This window comes from Symphalangus syndactylus, chromosome 16, assembly GCF_028878055.3.
Source record: "Symphalangus syndactylus isolate Jambi chromosome 16, NHGRI_mSymSyn1-v2.1_pri, whole genome shotgun sequence".
Taxonomy (NCBI): Eukaryota; Metazoa; Chordata; class Mammalia; order Primates; family Hylobatidae; genus Symphalangus; species Symphalangus syndactylus.
In genome coordinates, this window is record NC_072438.2 from 33125242 (window position 1) to 33153234 (window position 27993).

Genomic DNA, 27993 nt, shown 5'->3' on the forward strand with positions numbered 1-27993 from the left:
GCCTGTTCCCCTTTGGTGGCTGTTTAGATGGTTTTCAGTTTTTGGCTTTGATAAGCAATGCTGTGTAAACATTCTGAATGCTGGGAAGAACTTTGCCAGTAGCTCCTTAGATTAACTCCCAAAATGGAATTTCTGGGAATGTCTTAAACATTCTATGCTCATTCTGTAGTCATTTTGCTTGGAGTATATGTAGAATATGTGTAAGATTAGAGGACTTTTATAAGTAAAGTTATGAGATCTTGCACTAAATCATTCAAAAACATGGAATGTCAAAGATAAATCACAAAAGTGTGCGTTAAAATGTTTTTAAGTAGTTGTATTATTCATTTTTTAAAAGTCTCATGTTTTTGGACAGTAAAATATGTTTTTTGTTAGATAATGATCATTTCAAGTTTGTTTTAAATTGTTTTTAAGAAAGAAGGCTGGGATTGGTTCACATCTGGCAAAGTTGCATGTGATGGTGATATGCAGTGAAACTCACTGCCCTCTTTTTGGAAATTCTTAAATTCTTAAATTGCACATTAGGAAGAAATACTGACTTGTGTAGAGAAACCATACTAGAAAATTCAGCCACACTCAAAGGAAGATTTATGTGTGTTTAATGGCCTCATTTCCCACCATGGTTTAGAAACATAAAAGAGGAATAAAAAGCATTCCAAGAACAAAGCAGATGGAATCACTGCTTACCTTTTAGACATGTGATAAGATATAATTGTTTATTTGTTGAAGCCTCTTTTGTATTTTCTGCTTGACAACAGGGTTTCAGTCTGGAAACTTTGATGTGTAAGATGTTAAGTGTGATACGTGAGAAAGTATTAGATCTATAAAGTTTGAGCACTTGAAAATAAGCTTAGATAATAATGTAACTACAACATATGCAAATATTTCTTTTTTTAGTTTTTAAAATATTGAAGGATGTTTAGGTCAAAAATTGCCATGATGAAGATGCACTTAAAAGAGTAAAACTGGGCAATAAGGGAAATACCCATTTATTTTTCTCAAATGTTACACTAATTTATTCTGATTGTTTTTTCTTGTTTTAGTTTTGGCCTTTGCTCTTGCTGATACCAAGAAAATTGTTTTGTGTGATGTAGAAAAACCTGAGAGCTTACACTCTTTTTCTGTGGAGGCTCCAGTTTCCTGTATGCATTGGATGGAAGTGACAGTAGAAAGCAGGTAATTAGAAAAACTTATGTAGTCATAGGATATTCATGAGATTTTTATTTTTTGAAATGGAAACTTAGGAGTGTCTGAGTATTGAGTGTATGTGCGTTGCATTTAAATTTTGGTTTCAGTTTATCAAGATGAAATTTTTTAATGCTTTCTTAGATTTTTTTTCCTTCTGATAAACATCTATAGGCATACCTCAGGGATACTGTGGGCTTGGTTCCAGACCACTGCAATAAACTGAACATTGCAATAAAAGCAAGTCATTTGAATTTCTTGTTTCTCAGTGCATATAAAAGTTATGTTTATACTATGCTATAGTACATTTAAATGTGCAATGACATCATGTCTAAAAAAATTAAGTAAGTAACTTAATTAAAATATACTTTATTGCTAAAAAATGCTAACGATCGTCTGAGCTTTTAGTTGTGATCTCACTGAAAGTGGAGGATTTTGCCTTGGTGCTGATAGCTGCTGACTGATCAGGGTGGTGGCAGCCAAAGGTTAAGGTGGCTGTGGCAATTTCTTAACATCAACAACAGTGGAATTTGTCACATCAGTTGACTCTTTCTTTCAAGAAAGATTTCTCTGTAGCATGAGATGCTGTTTGATAGCATTTTACCCAAGGTAGAACTTCTTTCAAAATTAGAGTCAGCTCTCTCCAACTCTACTGCTGCTTTATCAACTAAGTTTATGGAATATTCTAAATCCTTTGTCATGTCAACATTGCTCATAGCATGTTTACCAGGACTAAATTCCATCTCAGCAAAGCACTTTCTTTGCTCATCCCTAAGAAGCAACTCCTTATCCGTTCAAGTTTCGTCATGAGATTGCAGCAGTTCAGTCCAATCTTCAGGCTCCACTTCTAATTCTAGTTCTCTTGCTGCTGTTTCCACCAGATCTGCAGTTACTTCCTCCAGTGAAGTCTTGAACCCCTCAAAGTCATCCATGAGGGTTGGAATCAACTTCTTCCAAACTCCTGTTAATGTTGATATTTTGACTTCTTCCCATGAATTATGAATGTTCTTAATGACATCCAGAGTGGTGAATCCTCTCTAGAAGGTTTTCAGTTTGCTTTGCCCAGATCCATCAGAGCGATCACTATCTGTGTCAGCTCTAGCTTTATGAAATGTTTTTCTGAAATAACAAGACTTGAAAGGTGGCCAGGCACGGCAGCTCATGTCTGTAATCCCAGCACTTTGGGAGGCCAAGGTGGGCAGATCACTTGAGCTCAGGAGTTCAAGACGAGCCTGGGCAACATGGTGAAACCCTATCTTAAAAATTAGCCAGGCATGGTAGCTATAGTCCCACCTGCTCAGGAGGCTGAGGTGGGAGGATCACCTGACCCTGAGGAGGTTGAGGCCGCAGTGAGCCGTAACTGGACCACTGCACTCCAACCTGGGTGACAGAGTGACCTGTCTCAAAAAAAAAAAAAAAGACTTGACAGTTGAAATTACCGTTTGACCCATATGATGCAGAATGGATTTTTGTGTTAATAGGCATGAAAACAACATTCTTATATATCTCTGTCAGAGCTCTTGGGTGACCAGTCATGAATGAGCAGTAATATTTTGAAAGGAACCTTTTCTCAGAGCAGTAAGCCTCAACAGTGGATTAAAACATTTAGTGAACCATGCTGTAAACAGATATGCTGTCATCTAGGCTTTGTTATTCCATTTATAGAACACAGATGGGATAGATTTAGCATAATTGTTAAGGGCTGTAGGATTTTCAGAACAGTAAATGAGTTTTGGATTCAACTTAAAGTTACCAGCTATGTTAACCCCTAACAAGAGAGTCAGCTTATCCTTTGAAACTTTGAAGCCAGGCATTGACTCCTCTCTAGCTATGAAAGTCCTAGATGGTGCTATATTTCACTGGCTTTAAAATACATACATATATATACATATAGATATATATCTATATGTATATATGTTTTAATAAATAAATAGAAAATCCTCGATGGCATCTTCCAATAAAAGGCTGTTCTTCTCCATTGAAAATCTGTTGTTGAGTGTAACCACTTTCTTCGGTGATTTAGCTGGATGTTCTGTATAACTTATTGCAGCTTCCTCTCAGCACTTTCATAGAATTAAAGAGAGTTGGGGCCTTACTCTAGATTAGGCTTTGGCTTAACAGAATGCTGTGGCTGGTTTGATCATCTGTCCAGATCACTAACACTTTCTCCATATCAGCAGTAAGGCTGTTTCACGTTTTTATTATTTTTGTATTTACTGGAGTAGCACTTTTAATTTCCTTTAAGAACTTTTCCTTTGAATTCACAACTTGGAGGACTGGCAAAAGAAGCCTAGCTTTTGGCCTAATCTTGGTTTTTGACATGCCTTCCTCTCTAAGCCTAATCATTTCTAGCTTTTGATTTAAAGTGAGACAGTTGAACACTTAGAGGTCATTGTAGGGATATTAACTGGTCTGGTTTCAATATCGTTGTGTCTCAAGGAATAGGGAGGCCTGTGCAAAAGAAGGGAGAGAAGGAATGGCCAGTAAATAGAGCAGTCAGGACACTCACATTTCTCCATTTTTTAAAATTTATTTTTATTTATTTGTTATTTATTTTTGAGATGGAGTTTCGCTCTTATTGCCCAGGCTGGAGTGCAGTGGCGCCATCTTGGCTCACCACAACCTCCACCTCCCAGGTTCAAGTGATTCTCCTGCCTCAGCCTCGAGAGTAGCTGGGATTACAGGCATGCGCCACCACGCCCAGCTAATTTTGTATTTTTAGTAGAGATGGGGTTTTTCCGTGTTGGTCAGACTGGTCTTGAACTCCCGACCTCAGGTAATCCGCCCGCTTTGGCCTCCCAAAGTGCTGAGATTACAGGCATAAGCCTCAGCGCCTGGCCTTATTTATTTATTTTTTGAGACACAGTTATCATTGTGTCGCCCAGGCCAGAGTGCAGTGGTGCAATCTCGGCTCACTGTAGCCTCTGCCTGCGGTGTTCAAGTGATACTCCTGCCTCAGCCTCCCGAGTAACTGGAATTACAGGTGTGCGCCACCATGCCCGGCTAATTTTTATATTTGTAGTAGAGACAAGGTTTCACCATGTTGGCCAGGCTGGTCTCGAACTCCTCTCAAGTGATTTGCCCTCCTTGGCCTCCCAAAGCTCTGGGATTACAGGCATGAGCCACCACACCCAGGCGAAGCTCACCATTTCATATGGCCATGGTTTGTGGCACCCCCAAAACAATTACAATAGTAACATCAAAGATTACTGACCTCATATCACCATAACAAATATTATAATAATGAAAAAAATTGTAATATTGCAAATATTGCAGATATTTCAAAATGTGACACAGAAGTACAATGTGAGCACATGACTGCTGGAAAAAGGACTCCAATAGATTTGCTTGGCTGATAGACTTGCTTGACACGGGGTTGCCACAAACTTTTAATTTGTGAAAAATGCAGTATCTGGAAAGCAGGATGAAGGGAAGCACAATTGAAGGAGATATGCCTGTATTTTCTTGTTGAAGCAGTAAACCTGAATAGCTAAGAGTTTTCTCCTCTTTCTAGTCACTTCATACTCCAAAAAGAGTTACTGAGGCACAAAAAACAAAGCTCCAGACGAGATAAATGGTGAAATGGAAAACAACCTCAATTTGCCAATCAATAATTTTAAAGTTTTATTAATTAATACATATATTAATTTCCATTTCATGATTTATATCGTCTGGAACTTTTTTTGTGTCTCAGTAAGTATTCTTAGAGTATGAAAAGTGCTAAGTTTAGCATTCTGTTCTAATGCTGGACAGGTTTTTTCTTTGTCCATGGTCCTGATAGTTTCCTTGTTTCATAAAAATAATTCTGCCTTAGGGTGTATAGTCAAGTAATACACCAGGGTTGCAGTGAAGAAGGCCGGAGGAATCAGTGGGTTTGGCTAATACTGAAACAAAAATTGTTTTTCTTTTTTGGGGAAATATGATAATTTTCTTTCCATTAACTTTTCCTTTCTAATTAAGTTATACTAAGTTGATATCAAATGAATTTGTAAATCCTGAATATTAATGGCCAGCTTTCCTAAGGGAAGCCTGAAAGAATTGGATGACAAGGGTTTGACCTGGGGTTTGAAATTCACTGTAGATAAACCAGAGTGATAAATCCATCATCAGATAATGAAGGATTACAAATGGTTATGTGAATTTGTAGAAGGTTAGAGGGTCAGAGCATATCATGTAATTCCTATTCCAGCCCAGTTATGTGCTATGTATATTCCCAACATACTTTCTACTAACAGTTCAGAAATGTTATGTGGAGATTCCAGGGTCTCTCAAGACAGCTCCTTTTTGTTAAAGTAGGAAAAAATACTTGCTAAATCACCACTTTTTTACTTGCTCACTCATTTATTTCCAACCTTATTTGGAGTTAGAATTGAGAAGGAAAAGGGGGCAAATAAGACTATTTCAAAAGGCATGGTGTAGTCTCAAATACCTGTTGGATTATCAAATCCACAAGTGTATATAAATCATAGAACCAATAATTAAATCACACAGTAGGCCATGCATAGTGGTTCATGCCTATAATCCTAGCACTTTGGGAGGCTGAGGCAGGAGGATTGCCTGAGACCAGGAGTTTCAGACCAGTCTGGGCAACATAGTGAGACCCCCATCTCTACAAAAAAATAAAAAATATTAGGTGGGTGTGGTGGCTTGCACCTGTAGTCCCAGCTACTCAGGAGGCTGGGGCAGGATGATGGCTTTAGCTCAGAAGGTGCAGGCTGCAGTGAACCATGATCACACCACTGCACTCTGGCCTGGGTGAGACCCTGTCTCATAAATAAAAGATAGTGTAATTGCAGTGTTCTTTAAAATTACTCTTAGTAGTCATGTTTAGTGTGAGTTCTTAAATGAGAGTTAAGAAATCATAAATTCTCAGTATCTGAGTACATATGAATGCATTTCATATGCTAAGAAAAGTGTTTATTAATATCATTTCTCTAAATGTAATGGGTGCAGGCTGATGTTTTTTGTTCCCCTAAATTAACAAAGAAATTCCTACTTTTCAATTTCTCATTTGGGACTGTTAAACTGACTACAACTGTACAGTATTTGTGGCATCTATTTACTTGATAATGTTGTAAAACTGGGTATCTTTTTTTTGAGACGGAGTCTTGCTCTGTCACCTTGACTGGAGTGCAGTGGCACAGTCTCCGCTCACTGCAAGCTCCGCCTCCCGGGTTGACGCCATTCTCCTGCCTCAGCCTCCCGAGTAGCTGGGACTACAGGCGCCCACCACCACGCCCGGCTAATTTTTTGTATTTTTAGTAGAGACGGGGTTTCACCATGTTAGCCAGGATGGTCTCGATCTCCTGACCTCGTGATCCACCCGCCTTGGCCTCCCAAGGTGCTGGGATTACGGACGTGAGCCACCACGCCCAGCCTTATCTTTTTTAAAAATTAGCATTTTTAATGGTAAGAGAAGTAAAATCTTTGGTGTTTTTATAATGCTTTTATTTTTTCCTTTTTAGTGTTCTCACATCATTTTATAATGCTGAGGATGAATCAAATCTTCTCTTACCTAAACTACCTACACTGCCAAAAAAGTATGTATCACTGGTTTCTTTGAAATTAATCTTGCAGATTTCTCTTTCTTCTGCTTTTAACACTGTGACAATTTTCTCATGCATTTTAAAATATGTATTTTTACTAAGAGTATTTTTTACCTTAATCTCTATTTCCTTCTAGCTATAGCAACACCTCAAAAATATTTAGGTAAGATACACCTTTTCTTGTTTTCAAGTAAGATAATCTGTTATTATTTGGAAGACAGAATTGAAAGATGACCCAATTTATTTTTATATTTTAGTGAAGAAAATTCTGATGAAATTATTAAGCTCTTGGGAGACGTCAGGTAAATCTTACAGATAAATAAGTCTAATTTCTTAAAGTTATTTCATATTTGAGGCAGTTTTCAGAAGCTTTAAGAGCAAATCCTTTATTTGCCATTTTATTTCATTGTTTTTTGTTTTTGTTTTCTTTTTGAGATAGAGTCTCTGTCACCCAGGCTGGAGTGCAGTGGCGCCATATTGGCTCACTACAACCTCTACTTCCTAGGCACAAGCGATTCTCCTGTCTCAACCTCCGAGTAGCTGGGACTACAGGCACGTGCCACCACACCCAGCTAATTTTTTTTTTTTTTTTTTTGAGACGGAGTCTCGCTCTGTTGCCAGGCTGGAGTGCAGTGGTGCAATCTTGGCTCACTGCAACCTCCGCCTTCCTGGTTCAAGTGATTCTTCTGCCTCAGCCTCCCGAGTAGAGTACCTGGGACTACAGGCACCCGCCACCAGGCCTTTCTAATTTTTGTATTTTTAGTAGGGACGGGGTTTCACCATGTTGGCCAGGATGGTCTCGATCTCTTGACCTCGTGATCCACCCACCTTGGCCTCCAAAAGTGCTGGGATTACAGGTGTGAGCCACTGCGCCTGGCCTAATTTTTGTATTTTTTAGTAGAGACAGGGTTTCACCATGTTGGCCGGGCTGGTCTCAGACTCCCGACCTCAGATGATCCCCCCCCCGCCTTGGCCTCCCAAAGTGTTGGGATTACAGGCATGAGCCACCGCACCTGGCCTTATCGTTGACATTAATACCTTCAAACAATATATAGACCTTAATATCTATTGTTTTTATTGTGTGGCCTTTCGTTTTATCAAGTTTTAATAATAATATGATGTACATATGTTTAATAAGAAGTAAAAGGATATAAGTACTAGAGTTTCTAAAATTTTAAGTATTCATGTTTTTTAAGCCCATTTAATATATTTAGCATCATAACCATAATAAAACTGATGGCACTTTGTATTAGTTGGTAAAAGGATTGTTTTGTTATTGAGAGTGTATAAATATAGTTGTCATTAAAATAATGTATTCTTATTTTACTGTAAGCTGATTTTTTTTAGGCTAGAGGAAATTTATGTTCTTTGAAAAAAGGAATAAGCCTGATGTGACTGAATATTGAGTGTTAGTGGATTTGATGTTTCACTTCCCTCTGCAGGGGAGCTTTAGCATATAGATTATATGAAAGCAGTAATAATTTATATCTCGCTTTAAGAATGCAATCATCTGTGTTGTTGATTGGTTCTCAGCTTGTTGCATTATTTTTAATTAGGCTTAATATTCTTGTCCTTGGAGGAAGCTCTGGATTTATTGAGCTTTATGCTTATGGAATGTTTAAAATTGCTCAAGTCACAGGGGTAAGATTTCTTTAACATTTTCTCTTTCTAAATTATTTCTCTTAGAATATACTAGGTACTTTTGGAAAAAGAATAAAGCACTAGGTTTTTTTTCAGTTTCGGTTTTTGGAATTATTCTTAAATGTTCAGAGAATAATTTTCTTACTAAGATAAAATAATTGTGATATGTCTATAAAGATTGGGAGCTATTTGTGGAATTAGTCAAGTTTTTTTTTTTCTTTAACAGATTAGTATGATACACTTGATTATGATTTAATATTTTTCTAGTGTGAGATGTAAAAGAGCTTCAATTTGTGATTGGAATGTAAATCTTCAGAAGCATTCTTAAGTCCAGTACTGACTGTACTATAGTTGCTACGTCTCAGTCTTCTCCATAGCTTTTTCATCCGACTCTTACCACTCCCAAAAGGGGTAGAAAATATTGTAGGTTCTGTGGAATATATTAGTTCTGCAGCACTTGATTTGAGACTTGGGTAGGGGTGAGGGAACCAGGTTATTTTTGTGGCCTTGTAACTAGAAAGGTCCATGCAGGCGGACACCTACCTTCATCTGCTACATGCATGTGGCTGGAGCTGGGAATATATGTTTCTGCTTTTTAAAGCTCTGAGTTTTTGCTTTCTGCATGATAATCAGATTCAACCTAGCAGTGATACTAAATATGCTAAGGGGTTTGACTCTTTTACAGATTGCTGGTACTTGTCTTGCATTATGTTTATCAAGTGATTTGAAATCATTATCAGTGGTCACAGAAGTCTCTACTAATGGTGCTTCAGAAGTTTCATACTTTCAGGTGAGTATTGGAACTTGATAACAGTAGAGAGTAAACATGTATTTAACAAGTTTTATATAGGTTTTTATCCACATCTCACTGTATTGTAATGATCATTAAAATAATGCAAAAAAATCGACTTGGAATTTCTACATCCTAATATATTGAGTGTTATTATAGTGAATACCATATTATTCTCCCCATGCTCCAATACAGTTTTCATAAAAAGTGTTTTGATGGTCTATTAATGACCATATTAATTTGTTGCTATTCCAGTTTGACTTTGTACCAAGTGGTTGCTTAGAACTCTGTCCCTGATAATAATAAAGGTTAATACTTATTGATTGTTTAATATGTGCCATATACTGAATGCTTCAGAACAATTGATTTGAATCTTCACAGCATTGTAATAGGCAGATACTGTTGTTATCCCCATTTTATAGGTAAGTACATGGACACACAAATACTTTAGAACTTGCTTGATGTCACAGGATGGGAAAGTGATGCTAGACAATCTGGCTCCTTAATCTGTGCTCTTAACTAGCACATTGCATCTTGTGCAAAATGATCACTTAATATTGGGAAAATGCTTTATTGCGTGCCATCTGCATTGTAGATTAAGGAAGCTAACTGGGCTCCCATAGAGTATTTAGATCATAGCCTTGCCAGGAAATCGAAAATTTTCATCTTAAATATCCCAGCCACTTAAGTATGTGTGAACTCTCAAACAAAAGTAGAACAAAAAAGATGCAAGATGCAATGTGTGTGATGCCTTCCAACATTCTCTTTGTATTCAGAGCATCAGAGAACTCTTGATTTACTATTCACTATGGTAATGGTTGTTCATATTTGCTCATCATCTTAAGGTTATTTGAAACTATGATCACCAGGATTGCATTTCGGTTATAATAAAATGATTCACTACTACTGTGAAGTTGGTAACAGATCATTTTTAATGACAAACTTATTGAGATACAATTCATATACCATTGATAGATATTTTCCCAATATTTATCAGTAGCCTTTAATTCCTTATACTTCAAGTTTTTACATATATTTGTGATTTAAAAATTTCTTTGTAATACTGTTTCAAAATAGGTTGTATTACATTTATTCTATCTACACAGAAGGGGTTGATGACCCAGAGAGAGTGATTTGTGTATGGTTATGTGTAGGTTAAGAAATCCTAAGGCCATGTGCTGTTAGTTTCCAAACCGTTCTGCTCAAAGAGGGCACAATTCTGACATAGTCTTTCTGATACGTAGTTTGACCTACACTCTTTAAATTATAGACTTCACAGCAAGTGCATCTGATGGTGACTCACTTACTCTCTTGATTTTACAGCTCGAAACCAATCTGTTGTACTCTTTCTTACCTGAAGTAACTCGGATGGCCAGAAAGTTTACTCATATTTCAGCTCTGTTACAGGTATTTATTTAGAGCTTGTCTTATGTGAATATTTATTATCGGCTTCTAAAGTTCTGTAAATAAAAAACTTCAAAATTTTGTTTTGTAAAGCTATCTGAAGTAGAGGTGTCTAGTCTGATAGATAATCTTATAAGGTCCGTTAAAGCAGGAAAAGGACATTTAATTGAGAACCTACTTCCACCCCACCCTATTTTCCACCTCCAGAAGAGTTTAAATCTTTTAAAATACTCCCATAAATAAAATACCATTTACATTATAAAGTATTGTGGGAAAAACAATCTTCACATGAGTTTACATTTGTTCATAATAAACCCACCCCAAATTACCTCCCAATCCTGTAGGTTGGTGATTTAGGCTGAGCTTAGCCAAGATGTTTGGGTGACCTGGGGAAGGTTCAGCTGATCTTGACTAGACTTGGTCATGCCAGCTGATATGTGTCCCTTGGCTGTGATGCCTTGTCTCTACTCCACATGTTTCATACTCTAGCAAGCCAGCACAGGCTTGTCCACGTGGTGGTGGTAACGGGGCATTGAGGGTGCAAGTGGAAGCATACAAAGACTTTTCAGGCCCTGGAGTCAACAATGTTATTTCTGCTGCATTCTGTTAGTCAAAGCGAGACTCAAGGGCTGAAGAAATTGACTCTACATCTGACTGGAGGGGCTACAAAAAATTGTGGCAATGTTTTTCATTCTACTGCAGTCATTAATTTATTTGATATTAAAGGTTTCTAGAGATCGGTATCTTTTTAAGGATCCTATTTGAAAATTGAATAGTTGACCAAACCAGTATTTTGACTGTTAGTGTAGATAAGACATATCTTATATAAAAAGCTTGGAGATATTTGTTTCACCAGATAAAAACTTAATTTAAGAATGTTTTGTTATGAAATTCTAAGAATCAATGGAATGTTTCATAGTTAAGTGATGACCAAGCTATAGTCTTTTTCTCCATCTTAACTGAGTTAAAAGAGTGATTGAGGCTGGGCACAGTGGCACACACCTATAAACCTGGCACTTTGGGAGGCTGAGGCAGGCGGATCACTTGAGGCCTGGAGTTCGAGACCAGCCTGGCCAACATGGTAAAGTCCTGTCTCTACTAAAATTACAAAAATTTGCTGCGCATGGTGACGTGTGCATGTAATACCAGCTACTTGGGAGGCTGAGGCAGGAGAATCGCTTGAACCTGGGAGGTTGAGGGTGCAGTGAGCCAAGATGGCGTCACTGCACTCCAGCCTGGACGACAGAGCAAGACTCTGTCTCAATAAATAGATAAGTAAATAAAAATAAAACAGTGATTGAAAGTAAATTCTAGATTTCTTTGAGACACTTGATCATAAGCATATATTATTTAGATAGCAAGTTGGTTTAAATATTTTTTACCATTTCAATTTTTCTTTTTTGCTAATAGTATATAAATTTGTCACTAACATGTATGTGTGAAGCATGGGAAGAAATACTAATGCAGATGGATTCTCGTCTCACCAAGTTTGTGCAGGTAAAGCAGCTGAAGTTTCCCATGGAGAGAGTTAAAGAATGCATGATGTATGTCTTTACTTTGAGGTACATGAGAAAAATCAGTTTGATTCATAAAAGGCTAAGATCATGATTTCTTTCAAATGGCTTCATCTAACTTCAAACTGCTTTCTCAGATTTGCAAAAAGGGCTCTTTTCCCATTGGTACAACTTAAGTGGGGACAGGATTGTGAAGTGGAGCTGGCGGGGCTTTGGCAATAAGGGCAGGTGTTAGAACAGCTGATTGGCTGTCTTCTAGTCACTGATGTTCAGATGATCACTTTATGGATTTGATGGAAGTTTAAGGCAAGGAAAGGGAATCATGCTCCTATAATTTTGAATAAATATGCTTATAATTTAAGAAATACATATATCACAATTTTTTTTTCACTTTTTTCTAGGAAAAGAACACAACCACATCAGTGCAAGATGAGTTCATGCACTTGCTATTATGGGGGAAAGCAAGGTAATAAACTCAGATTAGGTGCTCCTGCTTTTGCTTCTTTTTTAACAGTAATTAGTAGTTTATAGTCATAGTATGTGATTTTGTTATTGATACATAATATTTTAATTGATACATAATGTTTTACATATTTATGGGGTATATGTGATGTTACATGCATAGAATTTTTTGTTGGGCTATTTCTTTATTTTGTTTCCTGTTTGTTCTTCGAAATTTAAAAGTTGTAAGTGACGCATTCAGATTTCCAATAGAGCAGTGACTAAAAATACTTTGTTTTTCATTGTAGTGCTGAACTTCAGACTCTCTTGATGAATCAGTTAACAGTGAAGGTGCAGTTAATGTATCTATGTATTCAAATGGCTATGAACACATTCTTAATTTTTTTTCTGAGCGGCCTATAATATCCTGATTTTATGCTAAATATATTTTCTTCTTTTAATTAGGGCTTAAAAAAGCTTGGCCAGTCTATAGAGTCATCATACTCCAGTATACAAAAATTGGTCATAAGTCACTTACAGAGGTATGAAGGTGACGTAGAATTTTTTGGTATTGTATCCACACATACCTGGCATTGGCCTTCTTTCTGCCGCCTTCTCTTCATCTGGCATTCTCTTTTTAAGCCTTTTCTAGCTAAAATTGTTGCATGGCATTTGAGAAGAATCTTCCTGTACCCAAGATTGAAAGAGTCAATAATAATTCTGCTTTATGAAGTAGTTTTCCAACATCTTTTCACCAGGCTAGACTCTATCTGGGGTTTTTTCTTAATCAGCTAAGCATGAAGTATATTTTGAAATAAGGCATATATCCCTTTTTTGAGCAGTGAGGTTAACATTTTACAGTTTATCAAGAATATTGTATATTTAATATCTTGGCAAGGTGTTGGTGATTTTACGCAAGAGGAAACAGAAGTTCAAAATCGGTTATATGGCTGGCCAAAAGTTACTAAGTGTCAGAGCCAAGACTTCATCCTAGATTTTCAAATCTCATGCTTTTTCTATCCATAGCTACTTCATTGAAGCAGTTTACAAGTGGATGCTGAGTGTTTGATTTATTTTGTTTGGTTTTTGGTTTTTTGTTGTTTCGAGATGGAGTCTTGCCCAGGCTGGAGTGCAGTGGTGTGATCTCGGCTCACTGCAACCTCCGCCTCCTGGGTTCAAGCGATTCTCCTGCCTCAGCCTCTCAAGTAGCTGGGATTACAGGTGTGAACCACTACACCTGGCTAATTTTTGTATTTTTAGTAGAGACGGGGTTTCACCATGTTGGCCAGACTGGTCTCGAGCTCCTGACCTCAAGTGATCCACCTGCCTTGGCCTCCCAAAGTGCTGGGATTATAGGCAGGAGCCACCACACTTGGTGGTGTTTGGTTTAAATTTTGATAAATTCCTTTATGCTGAGTCCCTGGCCCTAACTACATCACCCCTCCCTTGGACCACTGTAGCACCCTCTGGACTAGTTGGGCTCTTTCAGTACACACTGTACTTTGAATGTATTTTCCCCAGTGGAGCTAAACATTTTTCTCTCTTAAAAACTTCTAATGCCTTCCCTTAGAATGGAGACCTTTGCGTGGCCTTTAGCATACCTGCCTCTCTGCCTCGCCCACACTGGTGGCCATTTAGTTTCTCCAACTTGACATTTTGTCTCCCGCCTAGGGCTTCTGTATATTCCTCTTGTCCCAACTTGTTCTTCACATGCATTCTTCAGCTCTCAGCTCACATTCATTCCTTCAGAAAAGCCTTTCTGAATCCCAGATTAGCTCAGGTTCTTCTGTTATACCTGCACCCCGTGTGTTTCCTTCAAGGCATTTATAGTAGTTGGAATGGTACACTGTATCACTGTGCGGTCATGACTGTCTTCCTTGTTATACTGTCAATGCCATGAGACCCTTTGATTGTGTTCACCGTTGTGTCCCCAGTATATAGCATGGTACCTGACCCAAAGTGGGAACTTAAGAAATATTTATTGAACATTGACTGTGTAGTAGTTGGGTGAACAAGATGGCTATACAACTATCTTAAAAGGGTCAGGACTAACAGTGGAACACAATTGGATCATCTTACAAAATTTGAGCTTGTCATTTGTTTATCTCTGTAGTCACATTGACCAGATGGTTCTGCTGCAATTTTTAGGACCAGTTTTGAGAAATAATTATTTCTCATGGAAAGAAAATGAAAGTTACTTTCAGTTTTTATTTCTGAAAATTTAGAAATATTCAGGCAAGGTAGTCGCTTGATGATCATCATGATACTAATTTATTTCTGCTCTGTTTGGATAGTGGCTCGGAGTCTTTATTATACCATTTGAGTGAATTGAAAGGAATGGCTTCATGGAAGCAAAAATATGAACCTCTTGGACTAGATGCTGCAGGAATCGAAGGTAGTGGTTTAATTTCTCAGTGGAATACATTAAACACAGTTTACTTATTTGACAGATGACGTTTATTTATTTTTTCCCTTTAGATGCTATAACTGCTGTGGGTTCTTTTATACTCAAGGCAAATGAACTTCTTCAGTAAGTATTGGGAGTACCTGGAATTACTGAGACAAGAATATGTCACTTTTGACCTAAATAAGAACCTAGTAAGCTGTTACGATTCTCTTAAAATCAGTTTTTAGATTTTTATCAAAATTATGCCTTTATATGGTTCCGACAAGCCAGCAGCACAGCGATTTTATGAAGTAAAGCTGTATTTTCCTGTCCTGGTCATCCTCACCTCAGGTCTTCTCTCCAGAGGGAATCATTTTAACTCTTTAACTACTTCTATTTTTAGTTCTATGGGTTACCTCCATATTTCTAAATTGTATGACTATGCCACATTTCCTTTGTCAATTTTTAGAAATTATTCTGTTTGTTTTGTTTTTCTTAGACTGTTTGGCTTGCTTGTTTTCTTGCATTGTCTGTCTTTTCTTCATCCTTCCGTCCTTTCCCTTCTGAAGGGTGGTATAGTACCTCTGGAGTCCCCTGTTCCAGATGCCTTGTTTAGCCTCCCACCCCTCTGCCTCAGCCTGCAGCTGTGCTCCAGTTCTCCTGCACGGCTACCACCTGGGCATTTTCTTCATTACTCTCCTGGGTTAGACCCAGAACTGCTAGGATTGCCTTTGTTTCTTGGCTTATTTAATCATTTTGCTGGAAAATATCCTCTAGTAACTTTCTCAAAAAGCAGACATAGAAGGTAAACTTTTATCTCCTTTTGTGTTTTTTCTCTGGGTTTAGGATTCCCTGAGGGTTATTGGTTTTCACATAGAACTTCAAAAGCAGAGTTCCATAGGATTCTGTGCTTTTTGTAGCTGATGGAAGGTCTGGTGCTTCTGATTCTTAGCCCTTTATAGTTGTTTTTTTTTTCCTTTTGAAAAAGCTGTAAAAGCATTACTCTTTATTCTTGATATGTTGAAATTTCCTAATAGTGTTTTTAGGTGTGGGCCTTTTAATTCCTTGTGCTATAATAAGCCATTTTAACCTGAATTCTCTTGTATTATTCTTTTAATAATTTCCTCCTCCCTCTTTTATTTACTTTATTATTATTTATTTATTTTTGTTACGAGGTCTCTCTATGTTGCCCAGGCTGGACTTGAGCTCCTGGGCTCAAGTGATCCTCTTGCCTCAGCCTCGTGAGTAGCTGGGACTACAGGAGTATGCCATTACGCCAAGCTTTCTCTTGTTTTAAACTAGGTTTTTGTTCTAGAAAACTGTTTGATTAGATATTAGAATTTGTGGTGGATTGATTTCTGTGTCTTTTCTTTTTCTCTTATATTTTTCATATCTTTGTCTTTTTGATTTTCTGAGAGTTTTTTGACTATTGTCAAATGTCAGTAGACATTTGTTGAGCACTTAACTATGTTTTAAATACAGTGATAAGTAATGTTGAGAAAAACCAAGCAAGAAACAAGGACCTAGGGCATGATAAAGTAGGGGATTCAACTTTATATAGGTGATCAGGGAGGCCTCACTGAGAAGGTGAAGTTGGAAGGAGACGGAAGGGAGCAACCCCTGTTGGTGTTTGGGGGTGGAAGGGGCAGCAAGTGTGAAGGCCCTGAGTTTGGAGCTTGCCTGGCACGTTGCAGGGACAAGGGCACTATGGCTGAAGTGGATTGAATGAGAGTAAGGTAGGGGGTGAATTGACAGGTGATGGAGGATGGCCAGGTTGCATAAAGCCTGTGGGCAGTTGTTAGGACTTCGGCCTTTACTCTGGATGTAAAGAGAAGCCCTTGGGGATTTAGGAGTAGTGGAGAGGATATGATTTAGGCTTCAGAAAGATCCGTCTTGCTACTCAGAGTTGAGAATAGCTCATAGATAGGCAAGGACAGAAGCCAAGAGAGAAATGGTGGTCAGAATCTGAAGTGGTCAGGATTGGGATATATTTTGAGAATAATTAACAAGATTTTCTCAATGCTTATCTGTAGATGGTGATAATAAGGGGGTCATAGATAATTATGAGTTTAGGGCCTTGGTACTTGAAAGAGTAGAATTGACATTTACTGGAAGGGGGAACAAATGTGAGGGCAGGTTTAGGGAGGGGGAGTGTGGAGTAAGATCAAGAGTTTGGTTTGGACATACTAGATTGTTCTTTAGACTTACTATTTTGAAGTAATTTTACATAAAAATTACAAGAATAATAAAGACAACTCTGCTAATACTCCTTTACTTGATTCATCATTTAAAAATATTATACTGTATTTATCATATAATTTATCTTTTCTGAAATGTGAGAGTATGTTGTTTATATCAGGTGCCTTTTACCTGGAATACTTTAGTGCGTATTTTCTAAGAATAAAATTATTTTCTTACATAACCATAGTACAATTAACAAATTCAGGAATTTTAACATTAATACAGTATATTAACCTACAGTTCAGTTCCCCTTTAGCAATTATCCCAATATGTCCAGTATGATAAGATGCAGTTCAGGATCATGTATTTGTTTTGGTTGCTGTGTCTCGTTAATTTTGAGCAGTTTCTTAAACTTTCTTGGTCTTTTATAAAAGTTGACATTTCTTTAAGAAGCACATCATGTATGTATGTATATGTATGTCTGTGTATCTTTTTTTATGTTTCTTATTTTAGGGTTATCTGATTTTTTTTTTTTTTTTTTGAGACTGATTTTTTTTTAATGATTGTATTTAGGTTATGCATCCCTGGCCAGAAATACTACATAATTGGTGTGTCTTTCTCAATTTGTCATATCCAGCAGCACACACAGTGTCCGTCGTCCACCCCTCTCAGTGATGTTAATTTCGGCCACCCTGTCAGTGTGTTAGATGTATGGAATTTGAAATGCCTATTAGATCTGCAGGTGGAGCTGTCCAGCACAGTGTTAGTTATGTGAGACTAGCGTTCAAGGGAGGGGTCCAAGCTGGAAATGTGCATTTGGGAGCCATCAGCACATTGGTGTTATTTAAAGCCATGGGACTGGATGAGGTAATGAGTGTGCGTAGAGAACAGGAGCGACCTGATTTAAGAATGGGGACGATGAAGAACTAGCAAAGGAAATGGGAGAGACAGAACAACCAGAGGAGTAGGCGTCCTGCAGGCTGAGCGAAGAAGGCATTACAAAAAGAATGAGGGATTGGTTGACAGATGCTAAGTCAAGCAAAGGAAACACCGAGAATAGAATAGAGTCTTAGAGTATTATTAGGATAGTGACCTTGATAAGAGCCACCTTAGGGAGCGATGGGAGCTGGTACGATACAGAATAAGAGCAGATGCAGAGAAGACAGCAACTATAGCCTCTTGAGGAGTTTTGCTGTAAAGGGAATGGCCAGTAGATGGAAGCAGAATTGTTGGGTTTTTTTCTTCTTTTTATGTTGGGAAGAACTGGAGCATGTTTATGTATGGATGGAATGATCTAGAAGGTAAAAAATTGAGATGAGAGAGGAGAGGCTCTAAAGAGTATGAGAGAGGTGGGACCTAGTGCAGAAGGGAAAAGGTTGGAAAAGCAGAAGTAGGAACTCATCAGTTGTAGGAGGAAAGGCTGAGAGAGGAGGGTCACAGAGGCCAGTGTATGAGCAGGTGGGAGCTGGGGGATGTTCCCTTCAAGGGGCTTTTATTATCTTAACAGGACATCTGTCATCAGCTGAGAGTAAGGATGGGGAGGCGGTGTTGGAGGTTTAAGAATACAAGGAGAGCTGTGAAGCAGCTGTCTAGTCCAGCAGGAGGTCAAGTGCACTAATGGAACAGGAGGGCTCTGGGAGTGGGAAAGTGAGGCCGGCTGGCATGGCTGCAGGTCTGCTGCAGGAGTGGGGCACAGAGCAGGGGAGCAGTTAGATTTACCAGGCTTCATGAGTAAAATGAAGCAAGAGGAACAACGGAATTGAAGCAAGGACCAGGTTAAAACGATGGCCCTTGAATCTGAACTACTTTAGGAAGGAAGTGAGGACATGTAGGGGCCGAGAGATGGTGAAAGGTAGTAGAACCAGTAGATGATGTGTCCTGGTGGGAGGAAGGTGGGGGCCCTGGAGAGAGGCTGGACAGATAGGAGGGGGTGTTTGGTCAGTGGGATGCTTGAAATTGAGACTTAGAAGGGTTGCAGTTGGTGATGACAGAGTCTGGGGTGTGAACTTTGGAGTAAATGTCTAAGGTCGGGTTGGAGGACAGGATCATTACACTGAACCATTCTCTTCAATTTCTTATTATAGCAGTCTTTTTAATTCCTCAAAGTGTTCTCCTGTTTCTTTAATCCTCGTTCAAAACTTTGCTTTTGTTTTGTGGATGTGACATCTCACATCTTTTTGAGGATATTAATTAGATTGCTGTTCCCTGAATTATCTTCCCTTGATGGGTCACTTTTCTGTTTATCTTAGTCTGTCCTTGCAAGGTTTCTTTAAATACCAGATGCTTGGTTGCTTACTCATGTTTATTCAGGAGGCAATTTAAAGTTGCTTGGAATCTGTGTAGGTTGGGGCAGCAGGGAGCAGGTGCCAGAGTGTGTGGAGCTTTGCTTCAGGCTACTGGTGCCCATGTGGAAGTGCCTTAGCTCTTCCCACTTTACTCAGTTTCTCTGAGGAATCCTGTTTGGTTTTGACTGGAGAGTAGCCCCCGAGGCATTCTTCGTGTTTTGGAGGAAAGAACATATTGACCACTCTGTGTTATGTTTTCAGTTTGTCCCCCCGTGTCCAGCCCCACACAGCGCCCTGAGGTCTTCTGTTAGACCTGACATTCCTAAGGTCTGAGCATCCCTGGGCTTCTCCAGGGCAGAGGCTCCTTCCCAGCTGCCCTCTCCATGCGCTGCCTGGCACGGGGCCTCTGCTCTTAAGCCGCATCAGTCACTTTTGCTGTTGAGCTGCATCAGTCTTCTGTCACTTTTGACATTTCTGAAATTTAATTTCTTTTCTATTGTTCTTTTTGTTTTTGTGAGTTTCTAACACATGTACCTCTCTCCATCCACGGCCATTTTAATGGTATTTTAGAAGGTAGAGGCTGTAGATGTGTGTGCTCAGAAGACAAAAAAACACAAGGAGAAATGGCATTGCTTTTCCTGTATTTTGAAGTGTTTTTTGGTTCACCGTATTTGCAGAGAGCAGATATAAAATATCACGCTTTCTATGATCACTTCTCAATATGAATGAAAGGTAGTTTAACTTATTGTTCTTTCAGGTAAGTAGAATTATTACAGGTTCCAGATGGAGAAACTGAGGCATTGAGCATGTTGATGTTGGTCTGGTGGCCTGGGATAGGGTTGAACATACTGACTGCACAAAGGAACTTTTTTTCTTTCTCTTATCATTGCTGCAAGAGGGTTTTGATTATATTGCTTAGTAACATAAGAGATGTTTCAGTCTTTTATTCCAAGCGTTTTACTTTGTACCGAAAGGTTAATGATACTGACCTACCTCTCCAGTGGTATTATGAACTTAATGCTTGGAAAGGGCTTTGAGATTTGGGAATGAAAAGCACAGGTTTTTGCCTAGAGTAATTATCTTATACATGTGAGCTTAAAGAGATTGTTTAAAAAGTGATAACCCATCTCTGTATTCAGAGACAGTTTTATCAAAATGAAGATGACTTCCATGTATAACACTTAATTTTGGGGGTACATTTGTGTAAAGCCAAGGGAAATTCAACTTTTGAGATCTCAATTGTTAGAATAAAAAATCAGCTTCCAAAAATAATGGTCCATTGATATCAGAGGTAATGACATAGCACAAATTTGTAATAATGGTTTTCTGTTGATGTTTTTTCTTCTTACTGAACAATGAGCATTTTCTTTTAAAATGAGAATAATGCTGAAAACTTGTTTTTTCTGATTTCTTTTATTTGCAAAGTTAGAAAAGGAGTTCATGCTTTACTGAATAATAAGAAAGACTATTACACAGTTTGTGGCAAGGCTGTTGTAACCAGTTAGAATCTAAGTTATTTGCTTTATTTTTATAATCAGTATTTTCTTTTTTGAAATTTTATTTTTAGGTATGTGTTTGATTTGTAATATCTGCTGTTCTAAAGACTTAAATGTCACCCAGATAGGATAAAATAGAACAGTAAGGATTATGATATTTCATGACAGTTGAGCAGGATGTATGAATCCCCCACATACTAATCTGATTTTTTTTGTTTTTATCTCTTTAGAGTTATAGATAGTAGTATGAAAAACTTCAAAGCATTTTTTCGGTGGCTCTATGTGGGTAAGTTAATTGAGTAAAGCATTTTTATTTTAACACTTTAAAAAAACTATAGGAGTATTATCTTAGACTGTTTGAATAAATCTAGTACAATTTCAAATACTTTGAGAGAACTGTATAATGATCCCTGTTGTACCTTTCACCTAGCTTCAGCAGTTATCAACACATGGCCAGTCTTACTTTATTCATACACTCACCTCCCCACAGAAATATTTATTTATTTTTATTAGTATTTAATAAATATACATATTTTTGGAGTACTCATGATAATTTAATTCATTCATATAATTTGTAAAGATCAAATCAGTATAATTGGGATATGTATCACCTTAAACATTTTTCCTTATGCTAGAAACATTCCTCACAGAACTGTTAAAGCTAACTTGTAGTCTGTGTTACCCCTGTCGCTCACCGATAGTTCACATTTTTTTACTTTGTAATGTCTCCTTAGGTTAACATAACATTCTTAAAAATTTTTGTAAGTATCAGGCACTGTTAGGTGCTAGATTTTAAAAGTAAAAAAGAAAAAAAAATAAGTCTCTGTCCTTGGGTAGCTTATCTTCTGTTTGATTATTTGGTCTTCTGTCTTTAGATCTCTGCTGCCCACTATGGTAGCTGCTAGCCACATGTGGCTATTTAAGTAGATTGAAATCCTATAAAACTGTACGTTTGGTTCCTTAGCCATACTGTCCACATTTGAGGTTCTCAGCAGCCACAAATGGTTAGTGGCCGCACAGAAGTAGAACATTTCCATTACCACTTCTATTGTGTACTGATGCTCCAGCTAAATAGAATGCAGACCACTTATAGTCTGTCTTTGTGTCTTCACAATGTCTTTGCATTTGGGCAGGTAGTTAGTAAGTATTTGTTGACTTGATATTAAATGTTTTGTATTCACTCTGCAGTATATGCATATTTTATTTAGGTCCATTTATATTGCTATTTTTGTGAACTCTCAATATCCTTAAAATAATCCAGCATATATTTCCCTCCAACAAATGCAAAATTTAGTGTTAATGTAATTTATCTCACACTTGTTGAAACTCTAAAGAGTAAAATAGAATGAAAATTACCTGTAATGTGCTGATATCCTTTAAACAAATGTCCAGATCTTCAATTCTAATACTGTAAAAACAGACTATATTTTTCAACCTAACATAATTGCTTTTGTTTAAAAACTGGATGTGATCTGCATATGTTGATACTTGAAATTTTTTGATATTTCTGAAAACTTTACCAATACTAACCAGAATGAGGAACCAGAGTGCTTATCAGGCTGGCCTGTTTAAGATCCATGTTGTTAATTAGAATAAATTACAATATTAAAACTGAATGAGACCTTAGAAGACTTTTTTTTTGCAGAGGTAGTTTGGTTTTACTTATAATTACTGGAGGTAGTTTAGGCAGTGTCTATCCTTACTACACATTCTAACTGTAGTAAGAATCAGGATTATCCTTACTACACGTTCTAACTGTAGTAAGAATCTAACTGTAGTAAGAATCAGAACTGTAGCAATGTGGTACTCTTATTCAGGATTAGAAGAGAAATGACTTACTGTTTGGTCCTTCTCATTAGAGCAGGACATTGTAGAAAGCACACTGGATTGGAGAAGTGGAGATCTACTTGTAATCCTGGCCCTGTCCCCAGTAGATACCTGTATAACCTTGGTTTTCTTCTTTGTAAGATGTAATCTCCATGAAGGCAGGGATGTCTTTTATACTGATATATTGCTAGCACCTAGGGTATGCTCAATAAGTAGTTTTTTTGGATGGATAAGAATGAGTGGAACTAGATTTTAGCACCCCTTTCAGATAACTTAGATGTTTAAATTAATTAAAAACAGTCATGTATTTGCAAAAGTACTTCTGACTTGCTTGTTACTGACCAAATGCAATTAAGAACCATGTTCAAATACCATGCAGAAGCACATGAAACATACTTTGTCTTGACTTAGGTGGAACATAATACAAAACACATGGTACTGATGAGGACACTCCTATGAAAGGACAAAGAGAGTCAACCACAGATACTAGATCAAAGAAAAGTACATAAATATACTGTAAGTGTGTAGCAGAAAAGACCAAGGGAAATAAACAGATTTATTTGGTATCGTAAGGCTTTGGAGGAAAGAATGGCTTGCAGATTTTAAGAGCAGAAACATCACCAGGTTAAAAGGAGGGATCCTTACACACGTAGTCTTAGCACAGACAGCAGTTAGGTTTGTCTGGAGTGGCAACAGGTTGAATTGAAGAAGAAAAAGAATAGTTTAGAATGGTTAGACCAACAATTTTGAACCTGAAAATATGAATCAAATTTAAGTTCTGGCACCCCTTAGTTTTTGGAAGAAAAATGTTTTTGTTGGTGAAAAGCTGTGTAAAATTGAAGATTTAGTTCAGTCAGACACCTTGTCTTTCAAATGTATTTATAATTAAAATTATGTTTGTAGTTTGCTTTTAAAGATAGTTTTTTAACTTTGTATTTCCAGCAATGTTGAGAATGACGGAAGACCACGTGCTTCCCGAGCTGAATAAGGTAGTATGTACTAGTGCATTTTCACAGTGTTCACATTGTCCTGCTTGAACTCAGCTGTGCTGGTCATTTTGGTACCCTTATTCAGTTATTAGTTAACAGGATGTCAGGATGTAGATGTTGGATCTCTTAAGCACCATCTTTTTAAAAAAGAAATTTGCATGTTTTGTGTATTGTTTCATCTCATAGAATACCTTTATTATGACTATATAAATTTATAGTTTTCATGTTTGGATAAGGTTTTATAATCCATGTAAGACAGCATCCTTGTATTCCTTACTTTGACTTCCTTAAATTTTAAGTGCTTCTTATTTTCTTTGGAAATCAGGTGCTTAGATATTAGTCCCTGTGTTGATGTCTGGTAAGCAACAGTTTCTTTCTAAAGAAAGAAAGGAGGGATTCCTGTAAGGACTGTGACAAGCGGTGATGGAATCTCCTTCCAGGGAAGTCTTACGGAATAGGGCAGAATTTCCACTTGATTCCTGCAGCTCACTCTTCTTCACCCCTGCTGAAACTGTTGATAGGTTAGGTAGTTTTGAGCCTGAAAAAAATGGACAGCATTAAAATTAGCCTCGTGAACTAGATGAGAAAGGGATCCTCCACTCCCTACAACTTGTTTGCTAAGTCGATCTTTTGCACTGTGGGTGACTGACCTTGCAAACCAGGAAAGTTTCTCAATAGTTGTTTTTCTGACATCACTGTTAGCTTTATTTTGGGAGTAAAATATGTCAGTTGTTGGAAGGGATCCTAAGGTATAATTTTCTGAGGGCTGAAGAACTAAATTGGTATAAATTCAGGTCATTGCAAGAAGCCGGAGCCTACACTGAAGCAGACAGCGCTGTTTGCCTGCAGCCCTTAACTAAGGGTGACACATCTTATCTGGGATCCAGTTCCCATTCCCAAAGGAGGGACCTCAGCACATGTGGTCTTAGCACAAGGCCTGAAATAATAAACAACCTTAGGCTATAAAGAGTTTTGTAGCTATTGGATTAACTGATTGGAAGATGAGTTCACATGTTTAATTACATTCTCGGAACCCCAGGCGTTCATATTTTCACAGTCGCTAATCTATATTTCTTTGAAAGAATTTTGCCAGTTTTCCCATGGGTTTTAGTAGATAGTAAAAATGTCACATTTATAATTATGTACCATTTCTTTTATTGAGCAACTTTCTTTTATCTTGATTTTTCTGTTTGTTCCTTTTGTTGATAGATGACTCAGAAAGATATCACATTTGTTGCTGAATTTCTTACTGAACATTTCAATGAGGTAAGAAGTTGATATTTCTGTAATGCAGTTTAAAAAAAAATTACAGTAAACCTGGATAATGACAAGACATAATTAAATTTAACCCAATTTAATTGAAGTCCATAGCAATTACTTTTTTAAAACTGTTGAACTAATTATGTTTATAAACATAGTCAATAAACCAGACTTTTGTTTGTGTGTCTTATAATCTATAGAAGGAAATAATAACTGCCACTCACAGCTCTCTTGAAAAGGAAGATTTTGGGTTTAAATTTAAGATATTTTTCTTCATGAGTTGACTTAAGAATTAAACTATGTTTTTTTTTTTTTTTTTTTTTTCCAGGCTCCAGACCTTTATAATCGAAAAGGAAAATACTTTAACGTTGAAAGAGTTGGTCAGGTATGGGCTTTGAACTCATTTTAAAACCTTAGCAGTGTTCATCTTTGTTATCCAAAGTTTCTGGAAAGCATTACAATACCAAGTAATACAGGAGCTCTGCCCTTTTGTAAAATTAATAAAAAGCAGCAGTTTTTAAACATTTTGCTCTGAGAACCCTTTTACATTCTTAAAAATTATTGAGGACTAAAAACACAAAAATTAGCTGGGTGTGGTGGTGGGCACCTGTAATCCCAGCTACTTGGGAGGCTGAGGCAGGAAAATCACTTGAACCCAGGAGACAAAGGTTTCAGTGAGCCGAGATCGAGCCACTGCACTTCACCCAGGGCGACAGAATAAGACTCTGTCTCAAAAAAGAAAAAAAAATTATTGAGGACTAGAAAAGAGCTTTTGTTTATGTGAGCTGTTATTTATTGCTGATAGGCATTATTAGGTATTAAAAATTAAACATAATAAAAAATTATTCCTTAAATCACTCAAAAATAGAATATACCAGCCAGGCATTGTGACTCACACCTGTAATCTCAGCTACTCGAGAGGCTGAGGCATGAGAATTGCTTGAACCCAGGAGGCGGAGGTTGCAGTGAGCCAGGATTGCATCACTGCACTCCAGCCTGGGCGATAGAGGGAGACTCAGTCTCAAAAGAAAAAGAAGAAAAAAAAAAGAATATACCCATTACTATTACATGTTAATATAAATGTTTTTAGTGAAAAAATAATGATATTTTACAAAACAATTTAGCTAAGAGTGGTAATGTTTCATATTGCAAACTTCTTTGATGTCCAGCCTAATAGAAAACAGGTGGATTCTCATATCTGCTGCTACATTTAGTCTGTTTCGATATGTTGTTTCTGTAGTATCAGTGTATATGAAAAAAGTCTAGCCTCACACAGGTGTGTATATGAAAAGGGAGAAGTATTCTATTAGGTTTTTCAGATAATTGTGACTTTGCTTTATTATATCAAGTGTGGACAAGTGATAATGTCTTAAAGGTTTGTTTCAGTGGGGAATCTAAAATTGCATCAGTGAACATTTTTTACATTAAAATTCATTCATCTCCCTTGCACTTTGAACGGATCTTTTGTCCACGCATAATTTTGTAACATCCTGCTTTGGTCATTTGGGAAATATTGGTTCCCTGAGTCATCCAGCTGTTCTAAATGCTGCCACCTTTTATCAAACTATAAGCTAGATTTCATTAATAGGACCACCAATTTAATCAGAAAAGTCTTTGTGTTGTGAAGCACACAGGGGCAGATGCAGGTTTTCCAAAAAAAAAAAATTTTTTTTTTTTTGAGACAGGGTATTTCCTCTGAGTAGTACAGTGGTGCAATCACAGCTCACTGCAGCCTCCACCAATCGGACTCACCTCTTGTAGCTGGGGCTACAAGCACACACCACCATGCCTGGCTAATTTTTGTCTTTATTTTGTGGAGACCCGCCATGTTGCCCAGGCTGGTCTTGAGCTCCTGGGCTCAAGTGATACACCTGCCATGGCCTCCTAAAGTGCGGGGATTACAGGCATGAACCACCGTGCCCAGCCTATTTTTGCTTTTAACGTAAGTGCTTTTCCTCAAGATAACCATCATATTTTGTGTAGCAAAAGTGCCTATGTATAACTCTCAATTCTGTCACACAGAATATTAAAGATTTGTACTCGAGGGTTGAAAATAAAGTTAGTGATTTAATGACTTCATTAAAGATAAATGAAACTATGAGTGTGTGACAGAAAAAGAAAACAGTGACTGCTGGTAAGATTTGGGACCACTACCTTGACTCTTGGCTGAGACACTTAAAAGTTTTCCCCACCATCAGTGCAAATGTTAGCACAGTGTAAAGGGCAGGTGACATCTACATTACTATAAAACTAGTATTGACTTTGTGGATCCCCAAAAGCATCTTGGGGATTCCCAGGGGCTTGTGGACCTCACTTGAAGAACAACTGCCATAGAGTATATTGACAGTATATTGATAATTGATGCTTAGGAAACTAATTTATAACTTGCATATGTAAAATTAAAATATGCTCATGAAAAAGAAACACAATTTAAGTTCGATTTGTGGTCTCTACATCTACAACATAATAATCTTTTAATACTTTGCAGTTTGTTTAGTTGCTTGACTAAACAAACTACAAACTGTTCAGCAGTTTCTTTAATTTTTAAGACAGTAGCTAGCTAACATTTATGGAGGGCTTAATTCCACCACATACACAGCAGATTTTGGCTACCTCACTTAGAGTAATAGTAATGCACTTTCAGAGGACTTGGCAATAAAACAGAGTAACTTATTAAGTTAAAAAAGTGTTAAACAGATTTTAGACCCTAATTCTTTGATTTACTAAACTTAACTTTTTTTGTCTTTTACTTTTTTTCTTTTTCCATTTTCCCTTCCAGGTATGAATAAACTTAAATTTCTTATTCTGTATTTCTAGTATTTGAAAGATGAAGATGATGATCTTGTGTCACCCCCTAACACAGAAGGAAACCAGTGGTATGACTTTCTTCAAAATAGCAGCCACCTTAAAGGTATTTCATGAACCAACCAGATTTTGGCCATTTTTGTTTTTATTTAAGACTAGGTCTTGAATAGTTCTGCCAACAGTTTTGCTGAAAACTTGCTCAACACTTACCTAAGTTTATTAGACTTATTTTTATTTGATTAT

General features: G+C 37.4%; 1 protein-coding gene across 2 annotated transcripts in view; it reads left to right on the forward strand.

The window, feature by feature from the left end:
• The window catches only part of ANAPC4 (anaphase promoting complex subunit 4), a 42425-nt gene that overhangs the window by 5092 nt on the left and 9340 nt on the right, over positions 1 to 27993 (forward strand). The window contains exons 4-21 of one of the 2 annotated variants that reach the window (XM_055245892.2): positions 1044 to 1176; positions 6651 to 6725; positions 6868 to 6894; positions 6989 to 7033; positions 8288 to 8372; positions 9058 to 9162; positions 10486 to 10569; positions 11977 to 12063; positions 12482 to 12546; positions 12830 to 12872; positions 12987 to 13063; positions 14816 to 14916; positions 15000 to 15051; positions 21100 to 21155; positions 23639 to 23688; positions 24895 to 24951; positions 25274 to 25330; positions 27763 to 27856. In XM_055245892.2, the coding sequence (XP_055101867.1) occupies positions 1044 to 1176; positions 6651 to 6725; positions 6868 to 6894; positions 6989 to 7033; positions 8288 to 8372; positions 9058 to 9162; positions 10486 to 10569; positions 11977 to 12063; positions 12482 to 12546; positions 12830 to 12872; positions 12987 to 13063; positions 14816 to 14916; positions 15000 to 15051; positions 21100 to 21155; positions 23639 to 23688; positions 24895 to 24951; positions 25274 to 25330; positions 27763 to 27856 (1293 nt within the window). The remainder of the gene's footprint in view (positions 1 to 1043; positions 1177 to 6650; positions 6726 to 6867; positions 6895 to 6988; positions 7034 to 8287; positions 8373 to 9057; positions 9163 to 10485; positions 10570 to 11976; positions 12064 to 12481; positions 12547 to 12829; positions 12873 to 12986; positions 13064 to 14815; positions 14917 to 14999; positions 15052 to 21099; positions 21156 to 23638; positions 23689 to 24894; positions 24952 to 25273; positions 25331 to 27762; positions 27857 to 27993) is intronic. The other variant, XM_055245893.2, reaches the window with a different exon arrangement.